This window comes from Muntiacus reevesi, chromosome 4 (genome assembly GCF_963930625.1).
Source record: "Muntiacus reevesi chromosome 4, mMunRee1.1, whole genome shotgun sequence".
Lineage (NCBI taxonomy): Eukaryota > Metazoa > Chordata > Mammalia > Artiodactyla > Cervidae > Muntiacus > Muntiacus reevesi.
Genome location: NC_089252.1, coordinates 71,980,494 through 71,992,200, shown reverse-complemented (window position 1 = coordinate 71,992,200; position 11,707 = coordinate 71,980,494). Strand labels below are relative to the sequence as shown.

Here is an 11,707-nt window from a genome sequence, read left to right as displayed (position 1 = left end):
TTTAATAGTCTCATTATTACGTCAAGAGCCCTCCACTGTATTTCTTGCTGCAACTTAGCATAAAGTCTAGTTTTTGCCATCAAGGGTCTTATCTGGCTCATCCATTTTATAGGGTCAGCTAACATTCATATGCTATTTACGGCAAAGGACTTTATGCTTGTCTTAAGTGTCTTTTATGAGCTCTTGAGCCAAATTCAGTAGAGTATCATTATATGCTTACTTCATTTATATAAATTCAACTCAAAAATACATGTTTATGAGAGAGAAGTGAGGGGAGAAATAGAAGGGGAGAGGAATGGAGGGAAGGAGAGAGGAGAGAGAGTAATTTAAATAGTGTAGCCAGTTCCATCATCTGGGCACATCTGTTAAGAGCTTGACCCTGAATGAGTGGAGGACAGAATCCACTGAATCTATGGTCCCAGGTTTGGTTTCTGTTGACATACAGCTCACACCTTGTGAATATTACGTTACCCTTAGTGTGTTTAAAGACACATCTATGTTGCCTTTTTTATGACTCTTAAACACAATCCAGCTACTTTCTTCACTGAAGTGAAGAGTGACTGGTTCTGGCACTGGAAGAAAACTGGCAGTACTGAATTTGTTGACAAATGAATTGAGATGTCTCTTCAATATGGTACCTCCCTAAGGGATTTTCAAGGGAAATTTTGACCATGTTTTTAGGTTCTTTTTTTTTAATGTGCTGTTTTCAGAACCTAACGTGTATAAGTTGTGATTTCTTTGTACTGAAGTGCTTCTTGATTCTCTCTGCTTGCAGATCCCATCGGTAGCTTCAACTCCATGTGTTTTATTTTTTTGTTTTTTTAGTTCTACCAGTTTATTGCTACCAACCCATCTCCCTCCACCCTCGTGCACACATGCTCAGTCATGTAACCCCATGGACTGCAGCCCGCCAGGCTCCTCTGTCCATGAACTTTTCCAGGCAAGAATACTGGAGTGGGTTGCCATTTCCTTCTCCAACTCCACGTGTTTTAAACTGAATCTGTTCACCCATAGCTTTCTCCTTCCCTAGTGCCCTCTATGTGAATGAGTGGCACTGTTGACCCACTTGCTCAAGCCAGGAGCCTTGGCTCCTTCCTGTCCCTCAATCCAGCTGTTTCTTAAATGACTCTCAAATCCATCTACTCCATTAGGTCATCCTCAGTGGTTTTGACCCGTTGCAGCAGTTTCTAAGCTCACTTCTCCTCTTCTAGCCTTCTCAACTCCTTCATCCCTTTATTCCAAATCTATCCATTCTCACCAGTAGGATGGATATTAAAAAATGATAGTGTTACTCCTCTGTAATAATAATAACTCAAATGTTAGCACTTCCCCACTACCCTCAGGGTGAAGTTCATGATCTTTACTAAGTATTATAGGCCCCCACATGCTCTCTGATGCTGACTGACCCTCATGCTCCACAAAAATCTCCATTCTGGGCAGACAAGACCTGTTGATGGATAATGTTCTTTTTCTACCAAATGTCTTTGTTCATGCTGTTTCCTCTCCCTGCAACACTCTGATGTCCCTTATTTTCTTCTCTGATACTTGCATCTCCTTCAGGTCTCAACTAAGACATTAAAGCTTTGGTAGCCCATCCCTGATTCTGCAAAACTGCTTAGTTACTCATCCTCTATTTCTTTCCTAGAGTAGCATTTGTCTTACTCTGGTATAATTTCATGTCTTCTATCTGTCTTCTCCACTATAGCAGGGCAGCATAACTGTAGTGCCTGGAGAAGCAACGGAGGTTTTCTCACGATTAATACCTAGCACTGTGCCTGGAACAGGCACTGAACACATGGTTGTTGAATGAAGACACCAGTGCTGTGTTGATTCCCCATTGTAATTCCCTGGAGGGGTGTGAGAATTAGTCCTAGATTGTCATTCAGTAAATTAGAAAGGAAGAGGATGCTTGATATGGAGAATAAATGCTTTCAACTGAAACACTATTTTTTTTTTTCCTGAGTCTAGTTTTAAGCCCGAAGCTGTGGAGAAAGTCCTTGTAGAAAGTGCTATCAGGGATAAGGGCTGGAAGAGCTATTTTCCCATGATAGAGTGACCCTATTGGCTTTGGCAAGCCCTTTTAGCTTTCTTGAAGTCTTGCTTCTGCCTGGTCTGGATCTCAGAAGTAAAGGAGCTGGCATAGGATCATAGATGATAGTATAAATGTTCATGCCCATGTTTATGGCTCTTTTGTTTCCATCCCATCACATTTTAAGAACTTTGCTGACCAAAGGTGAAGAAAGACTCATGAACTTATAGTTTTGATTTTACAACCCCCAGTTATGGTCCATTTGATTCCCTATTCCTTCCTCTCCTGTTCACATTGTGACCACTTGTCTACCATTAGTAGGTACTATTTCAGTAGTTCAGCTGGTTTAGTCTTCTTGTCTTGCTTGGTGCTCAGTTTTACAGACTGAGTTTCTTTTGCTCATTGGTCTTTAACTCAGGTTCCCACCTGTTCCCAGGTCCTTCAGGAATGATGTTCTGCTTTGGTCTCACCTATGCCCCAAATTCTTGCTATATCCACAATTATGGTCAACTTTTCTGAATTTACCCACAGCTAATGAGCTCCCAGGTCCCCCCATTTCAGTCTCAACTCTGTAAACTCCATGGTTCTATCCTTGGAAAGTGGAATCTCGGGGCAGAAATTAGAGTATAATTTCTGCCTCCCAGATCTCTCTGAGAATCTACTGCTTGTCTCTGTCCCCAGGGTGAAGATGGATGACAGGTGCTACCCAGTGATCTTTCCAGATGGGAGGAATTTCCGCCCCTTCACTCCTGATACTTTGGCTGCGATCAAGAAGCGGATCGCCATCCAAAAGGAGAAAAAGAAGTCCAAAGACCAGAAAGCAGCAGAACCCAAGCCTCGACCTCAACTCGACCTAAAGGTCTCCAGAAAGTTGCCCATGCTTTATGGTGACATTCCCCGTGACCTGATAGCAAAGCCGCTAGAAGACTTGGACCCATTCTACAGCAATCATGAGGTACCTCTGTGGGGAGATGGGAGTGTTCTAACCACAAAGTATAACTGGCATTGCAAGGATCTCCAAATATTGATCTTGGGCTATAAAGGAGCCAGACCCCACTTCTCCTTTGCTATCACCCTGTCTTTGATTTCATAGTCCTAAGAATGGCTTTCAGTATTAATTTTCTCTCTATAATAATGCATATCTTGGAGAAGATAAGGACTAGGAGCAGTAGAAGGGTAAAATGGTGTCAGGAAAGAGAACTGGACTAGCAGTCAGAAACGTTGAGTACAGACCATTTCAAGTGCTTGAATTTATAAGTTTGGGTGAATCATTTCACTAATTACTATTTTTCTAATCAGTAAAATGAGAACAATGCCTGCTTTCCCTTTATTATAGTATAGACATGTGATGGAGGCACTTTATAAACTGTAAAGCATTATGCTGAAGTGAAGGATTAATACCACTGTCCATGAATGTCTGTTTCAGCAACTAGAGTTTACCCTGAGAAACTTTATCCAGTAGGCTTTTTAGGTTATTAAATGAGATTTATGAAGGTCAAAGCCCCAAACCAACACTTGACACATAAGAGGAGCTCAATAAATAAAGTTTAAGAATATTGTAATCAAGTGGGCACATGCAGATTATATGTAAACTCCTCACCAATACATGATAGTCTTGCTGTTTTATCTATCTAGATGTAGGGAAATTCTAATAAAAGTTTCTCAAAGAGTTTCCTGAATGAGGAAGTGTGAGCTCAGGCTCTTCTGATGGCTGGTTGAAAGCCCAGGGCAGTGAGGAGAGTCCTCTATAAGCCATCCCCTTTCAGGAAAGACTCAGAAGATTTTGCCATCATCGTTTCGCTGCGTGATCCAGCAGAGAATGGAAAACCTACTTTGCCAGACTCAAGACAGGGAGGAGGGAAGCTGAGGAGTTTGGGGGCGAGTCCTGGAAAATATGGCATGCTTAGGGCATCCTTTGTGGGCACCCATGAGAAACTGACTTCTCCAAAGGAAGATTGCCTGGTTTGTATGTCCTTGAACTGAACAGACTTGGGATTACCAGGCCGAATGATGACTGTGTGATGGGGGGAAGTGGGGTATGAGTGGGAAGAACAAGAAATGAGAAAGGAGGTGAAGGAACAAAAACACTTCAATATCTCTCCTTCTCCTAGTGCCCCAGGATTTCAGGGGCTTCTTAGAAGCAGAGTCATTGGAGATAAGTTAACTCCAGGAGGCCTCCTTCTGCCTCAAGGCTGGGTAGGGGACCCAGGAGGTAGGCAGCACCTTGGTGTGTTATGGAGTGTCCTGGGAGGACAGACGCTGTTCTAGCTGGGGTGGATGTTCTAGGACCATCTCTTCTAAATCTGGGTCCTCCCTTTAAATCAGGAGACTTAATACTTGTTCAGAGCTCTTACACTCACAACCTCACATGCCAGTGCTTTCAGCACTCCTGTGAGCTATGGGTGGTGTCATTAGCACTTCATCTTACAGATGAGGAAACAAAGCCTTGATGGGGAAGTGGTTTACACCAGGTCAAGCAGCCAGTTAGTGGTGGAGCTGGGACTCCAACCCAAGGGTTCTTTGTGTAGTCACAGGTCGCTTCTTATCTTTCAAAGCTTCCATTTTTGAAAGAGAAAAGGGTGGAGATGTGTCAGCAAGCAGACAGGAAATACCTATATTTTAAATCATTAAAACCTTGGCAAGTGTAGTTAAATACACCATTAGTTGAAATATTTAAAGCAGTCAGAGGAGGCATTAATAAAATATCAAGATCAAAGGGCACAGAAATAGAGCCATATCATGCCACCTATTAATCTGGGTGACCCACCTCAGGGAGAGGTTTACTCTCTGCCCTAAAATCATCTTTCTGTCCAAAGGAAGTACACAGAATCTCCAAAGTGAGTCTTAGACTCCTGGGCTCATAGCTTTCAAAGAATCCTGTAGCCCATTTCATTTTGTTATGGAGGAAACAGAAAACGTCCTAGTCCACATTTTCCCTGCTGACAGATGGCCAGCAGACCAATAAGTTCCACAACTCAGTGAAGGAAGTTGATGCTTGGCAGTGGCAGAAGTTCTGGTACCTCAACCAAGGTGGCAGCTAACCCACTGTCTCTGTGCCTGGATGACAAGACCTGTCTTCCCTGTCTGAGAACATGCTGAATTACATGTGAAGGAGTACTTTCTGCAAGTCTGAAAAGAGCAGTGACATGGGAGACAGGAATAACCCTAGTTCTATGAAGACTTTTATAACTAGCAGCTTTGGGAACCCATAAGGGGATAGCAGATGACTGTTATATGGAAAGGGGATGGTTTGAAGGTTGATGTTAGAAGCCTGTGAGTCATTGGTTTTGTCCAGAGGCAGCTGCATGCCCAGAGCCCAGGAAGAGATGCAAGGAGGAAGCAGGTGTTTTTCAGCAGGGCCCAACTGGACACTTTGGGTGAGAAGTGCACCATTTGGTGGGTCTTTCCTGGATTTGGCATCCCTGGTCATACCCACTACAAGGTAGCAGAGACTCCAGTGAATGTTCAGTTCTACTTCCATCTCTTCAAGTTCTCTTCTAATTCTCATCTCCATAAATAGTACAATACAAAGCGTTTTATTTGACCCAGTTATTACTCTTTATCTCTTTTTTCTTGTTTTCAGGATCCATGCACTTCATTTCTGTAGCCTCCAGAGTATGTCACTGGGTGAAAAGTCCATAACTTAACAGTTATTTTAGGCGTGAGGACTGACTTTCAACAGATCAGAGTCTTGGGGCTCTGAGAGAGACCCAAGCCACATGGGTGGGGGTTATCTATTAGGTTCCAAAGTGACAGTGTAAGCTGCTGAGAAAGTACCTCTGGCTTCAGAAGGTAACTCTCCAATCAGAAGCTGCTGTCTTAATATGATAAGCCATACCTCAACCTATGGTTCCACTGAATTTTCTCTAAGATGAACTCATGATAAATATTGTTTTGTCATTGCATGTAATTGCTGTTGTGTGGTTTTTTGCTTTTTTTTTTTTTTTTGGCAGACATTTATGGTGTTGAACAAAAAGAGAACAATCTACCGCTTCAGTGCCAAACGTGCCTTGTTCATTTTGGGGCCTTTCAATTCAGTCAGAAGTTTGGCCATTAGAATCTCAGTTCATTCATATCCTTTTGTTGCTTCTTTTACTAAGTCCAGGCCATGGGAAGTGTGTACAGACTCTAGGGGTTCATGTGTCTGTTGAGTGGAAACAACCCATTCTTTCAACAAATACTGGCTGAGTGGCCCCACTGCATGGCAGGCAGGGCTGTGCTGGGGCTGGCCCCTGTCTGGGACCCTGAGGCCTCGGAGGAGACAAGAGGCTCAACTGGGTTTTGGAAGCATCAAGAATGGCCTCCTGAAGAAAGGAACATCTAAGCTGAGACCCAAGTAAAGGTTGTAAACTGGCAACCTCTGCACTGAGTTTAGCTGATAAATGAGTTGTGGCAGAACTACAGTGTTTAAAGCTTTTTTGGAAACACTTTCTAGTGTTAAAAGTCCAGAATTTACAGGGGATGAGAAGAAACCTGGCAGTTTCAGATGGGAGGTGGGGGAGATGTGAAAAAGACAGGTGTGGGTTGGTAGACATAATGAAGTACTCAGGAAAACGGGAAGGAATATCTATTTAAGTTGGGTTCCCTAGAAGCAGAGTCTGAGATGGGATTCTTAATTAAGTGATTTAGTGGAGAAGTGCTGTCTGGAAAAGGAAAAAGGGAAACATCATGGAGCAAAAGAAGGAGCCAAACAAGGACAGGGCCTTAGTTGAGCCCACATCAGGCATTAGCCTGAGCCCACAGGGATCTTCAGAGCATGGATTGTATCACAGAGCTGCCCCACCTGAAAGCCAGAGGGCGAGTTTTTGCAAGTCTGTGGGTCAGATGTGTGGCAAGGGCATGTAGCCTTGCAGGGTGAGAGGCTGCCATTCGAGGACAATTCTTCAAGAAAGGGGGCGGCTGTGGGTTGTTCCAGTCAACACCCACAAAAGTCAGATGCTTTTGCAGAAAAGGGACCCTGCAGGGACCCCTGCAGCGTCTACTACAGTAACTAAATGACATGGGCCATCCTGCAGTGTACCTGCCTTAACAGCCCCGCTCACATTGTTCAGCATGTTCATCATCTGTACTGTCATCACCAACTGCGTGTTCATGGCCTTAGCTCATCAGAAGAGCAGCATTAACATGAATGCGGAGTAAGTATTTTTCCTGCACACATTTATCCTGTGTTTTTAAGCAAATAGACCTTAAAGAATCATGGTTACATCAGAGTTTGGCTATGGAGAAAAGAAAAAGTCACCCACAGTCCCAAACCCCCAACACCAATGCTGGCAGAATCAGTTTCATTTGGAAACTTTCTCAGAATAGAGTCTTTACAAGCTGGACATCCATGACCCTGACTGGATACCCTAACTATGGTTGAATTGACAGTGACACACCCAAGTGGGCCTGATTTGCCTGGAGGGTTGAAGTCTCCCTATCATGGAGAACTTGAGCGCTGCCTGCTGGTGGGCATGGTTCTACTTCAACGCAGATGTCATTTTGGTCTGTGTGTCCCACCATTGGCCAGGCTTCTGCTAGAAAAGAGAGAATGGTAGGGTGAGAGGTGGAAGGCCAGATGGATAGACAGAGATTGCAGTGAGAGGTGGCTGTCTCATTTGTTTGAGATCTGGATGAAGACTTGCAGAATCCCGTACATCTGCAATTACAGCCTTTTTTAAAAAAAGACCCATAATTTTTATAAATTATACCTGAATTTAAAAGATGGCATCTCAGGGCACACAGTAATTACTCTTCTGTGTTTATTTGTCACCTGAAAGGTGAGCAGTTTAGGAAAAAGCTGAAGCGGGAAGTAGCTTTTTCCCAAGGCAGCCTCTTGAACATTTCTGCTCTTGTAATTAGCAGCTTTAGGATTTTTCAAGTTCCCAAGACCTTAGTTCTTTAGCTTTGAAGGCTAACAGTGACTGGATATTCTACCAGAAAAAGTCCACTTCTTTTAATCTGAACCAGCAAATTGTTCAAATGAATTGTTTCTGTCCCAGATGTGGGGCCAGTATGTGTGTGTGTGCACACCAACCAAGCACTTTTTATTGGAATTATAACAAGAGAAATAGGGTATTATCTTTTGGAGGAGGAGGAAGGGGAAGAAGGGAAATAAATTAGAAGACAGAACATGGTGAAGGACTAAAGGAATAAAATGGAAATAGGTTTTTTTAAATTGTGATAAAATACACATTACCACAAATTTGCTATTTTAATCACTTTAGGTGTACAGATCTGTGGTATTAAGTACATTTACACAGTTGTGCAACTATTACCACTCTCTGTCTCCACAGCTATTTTTCATCTTGCAAAACTGAAACTGTACTCGTTAAATAATAACTCCTCATTCTGCCTTCACCTCCAGTCCCCTGTTAATCACCATTATACTTTATGTCTGTATGTATTTGATTACTCTAGGTGTTTCATATAAAGGAATCATTTAACCTTTGTCTTCTTAAACTAGTTCATCTCCCTTAGTATATGACTTCAGGGTTCATCCATATTATTGCATGTGATAGGGTTTTTTTCCTTTTCAAGACTCAGTGATATTTTATAGTATGTATGTACTACATTTTATTAATTTGTTCATCTGTCAGTGAACATTTGAGTTGCTTCTACCTCTTGGCTATTGTGAATACTGCTGCTATTAACACCGGTATGCAAGTATCTCTTCAAGACTCTGCTTTCAGTTATTTTGTATATTTACCTAGAAGTGGGATTGCCAAATCATATGGTAATTCTATTTTTAATCTTTTGAAGGTTCTTCATGCTAAATATTTTCCATGGTGGTTTCACTGTTTTATAATCCCACCACTAGTGCACAAGAATTTTAATCTTGCCACATCCTAACCCACTTTCTATTTTTTTTTTTAAAAAGTAGCTATTCTAATGAGTATGAGTGATATCTCATTGTGGTTTTGATTTGCGTTTCTCTGATGATTAGTGATATTGAACATCTTTTCATAGGCTGGTAGGCAATTGGTATATAATCTTGGAAGAAATGTTCATTCAAGTCATTTGGCCATTTTAAAGTTGGATTATTTAATTTTTTTGTTGTTGAATTTGTAAGAGTTCTTTATATATTCCAAATATTAACCTCTCATCAGATATATGATTTGTAAATATTACCTTCTAGGACTCTTATAGTTTCAGGTCTTACATTTAGTTTTAATCCACTTTGAGTTAATTTTTGTACGTATTGTAAAGGTCCAACTTCATTCTTTTAAATGTGGATATCTAGCTTTCCCAATACCATTTGTTGAAAAGACTGTCCATGTTGGCTGAAACTTTTCTCAAGAAAATGGCTATGAAGCTAGTGATTTAAAAGCAGCTTTGTAACTTTATCCATGGGCCTGTTTATCAGAAATCCCAAATATCAGAACTTGCTTGAAGACCTTACCTTTCTGAACCCTGATTTGCTAAGACTGTAATGTTAAATGTCACATTAAAATGGGATCAAACCTCATGAAGGTCAGATCAGATAGAGGGATTCTCTGTGTTTCACATCGCTTATCATATTTCTTCTTCTGGATGATTTGCTTTGTAGGTATGTCTTCACTGGGATTTATTTATTTGAAGCATTAGTTAAAATATTGGCAAGAGGTTTTATTCTGGATGAGTTTTCTTTCCTGCGAGATCCATGGAACTGGCTGGACTCCATTGTCATTGCAACAGCGTAAGAATGTTAAGATTTTTGCTGAAGAGACTAGGGGTGGGAAAGAAGCCCTTTGGCTTCCATCCGGGTTCTGTGTGGATCCACATGAGTGGCTGAGTACAGCCAAGTAAAGCCTAGGGCTCTTAAGTGCAGTGTTGGTTGGCACTGAACTGCACATGTAGCCAGCTGGCCAGAGGACTTCACACACACAAATCCACTTCATCCTTTCTGTCTCTTTCTTCTCCCCAACCAGGGACTGAATCCGGGCTATGGCAGTGAGAGTGCTGAGTCCTAACCACTGGTCTGCCAGGGAATCCCCCACAAATCCATTTCTGGTCAAACAGTCATGGTCTTACTTTTTCAGCCATTTACTCACCAAACACTGACCTGTTATGGGGCCAGGCTCTGTGGGCCCAGGGTTGTGATAATGAAAAAAATATCTTGCATGGTTCTCACTCTGTTGAAGTTCACAGTTCAGAGGGGAAGAGAACCATTTGTGAATGTGCTTAGTCGCTTAGTTGTGTCTGACTCTTTGCAACCCCATCGACTATAGTAGCCCACCAGGCTCCTTTGTCCATGGGATTCTCCAGGCAAGAATACTGGAGTGGGTAGCCTTTCCCTTCTTTGGGGGATCTTCCTGACCCAGGGATCAAACCCAGGTCTCCTGCTTTGCAGACGGATTCTTTATCATCTGAGCCACCAGGGAAACCCAGTGAAGCATTTAATGACCATTAAAACTGCTACAGTTAGTGCTAGCATAGAATGCTATGCATGATTATGGTCTTCAGAAGATGGCGGAGGAACACAGGGGTCTAGAACATCTTTGTCTACTGAAAGGTCAAGGAGTTTCTGTCATGTTCCCTTCTAGAAGTGTTATTATTTTGGCTCTTGTGTTTAAGTTTATGGTCCATTTTGAGTTAGTTGTTGTATATAGCATGAGTGAGGACTGAAGTTGTTTCTGAAGGAGAGGACATCAATTTGGCATCTGAATGATGAGCAAAATAAAAAGCAAGAAAAACAATGGCCCATTGCCAGCACAGTAATAATAAACCCAATCTTATTTAGTTGGTGCCAGCCATTGTCTTAAACACTTTGCATTTATTTTTGTTTAATATTCACAAAAGCCATTTGAGGTAAGTACTAGTAATTTCAGAGTTTTACATTTCAAGGTCAATAGTCAGAAGTTATTGAGAGGTGGTGTAGTGCAATGGTGAGGAATATGGGCTCTGGAGCCAGACCGCCTAGTTTCCTTCTGGACTTGGCCACATGGTTGAGACCTTAGGAAAGTGTACTGGGGCCTGGAACTTGGTAGCAAGTCAATAAATGTTTTAATTTATTTCTGTTACCCATGAATGTGGCCACAACTGCAATGACTTATTTCAAGGGATCCCGAACTATGTCCAAATATAAAGATCAGCTGAGAATAGTCTCCTGTGCAATCTGTGGTCCCTGGGTCCACAGCAATAGAGAGTGACATTGCCAGCTCCTGAGATGGTCGTGGGGCTGGAAGGGGAGGCTGCAGGTTTCATGCTGGTGGACAGAACCCAGGCTGTAATTACTCGTGACTTTTGCGGAGATGTGTGGGACAGAGACATGACTGAGCAAGCCTGGACTTTGCTGTGCTTTGTCTTATAGATTTGTATCATTTTCTCCACATATCAATGACAGCAGCCTCAGTCTGTCATCCCTGCGTACCTTCCGAGTATTCAGAGCTTTGAAAGCAATTTCAGTAATTTCAGGTAAGTCACTCTAAGTTTCAACATTGACTCTTAGCAGAAGAGAATAGTTAAAATTTCTCAATATGTCATGTAAACCACAAACTAACAGATAATGCTCTTTATTCATTTATTTGATCATTCAGCAAACACATATTGAGCCCCTGATATGCACTGTGCTACCTGCCTGGGATATCAGTGAGCAAACAGACAAAGGTCCCTGGCTTCATGGAGTTTACTCTCTAGGTGGAGGATTGGGAGATGGACTTAAGCAATAACTTTAATAAATAAGTAAATTATATGGCATGCTTTTTCATGGACAAATGA

The 11,707-nt window shown here is 42.1% G+C and overlaps 1 protein-coding gene across 1 annotated transcript in view; it reads left to right on the top strand.

Annotated features, from left to right (window-relative positions):
* Positions 1–2,717: 2,717 nt before the first annotated feature.
* SCN11A (sodium voltage-gated channel alpha subunit 11) overlaps positions 2,718–11,707 on the top strand; it is a 76,589-nt gene continuing 67,599 nt past the window's right edge. Inside the window, exons 1-5 of the mRNA XM_065935243.1 lie at positions 2,718–2,984; positions 5,983–6,101; positions 7,072–7,164; positions 9,558–9,686; positions 11,301–11,404. Of these exons, the coding sequence (XP_065791315.1) occupies positions 2,718–2,984; positions 5,983–6,101; positions 7,072–7,164; positions 9,558–9,686; positions 11,301–11,404 (712 nt within the window). The remainder of the gene's footprint in view (positions 2,985–5,982; positions 6,102–7,071; positions 7,165–9,557; positions 9,687–11,300; positions 11,405–11,707) is intronic.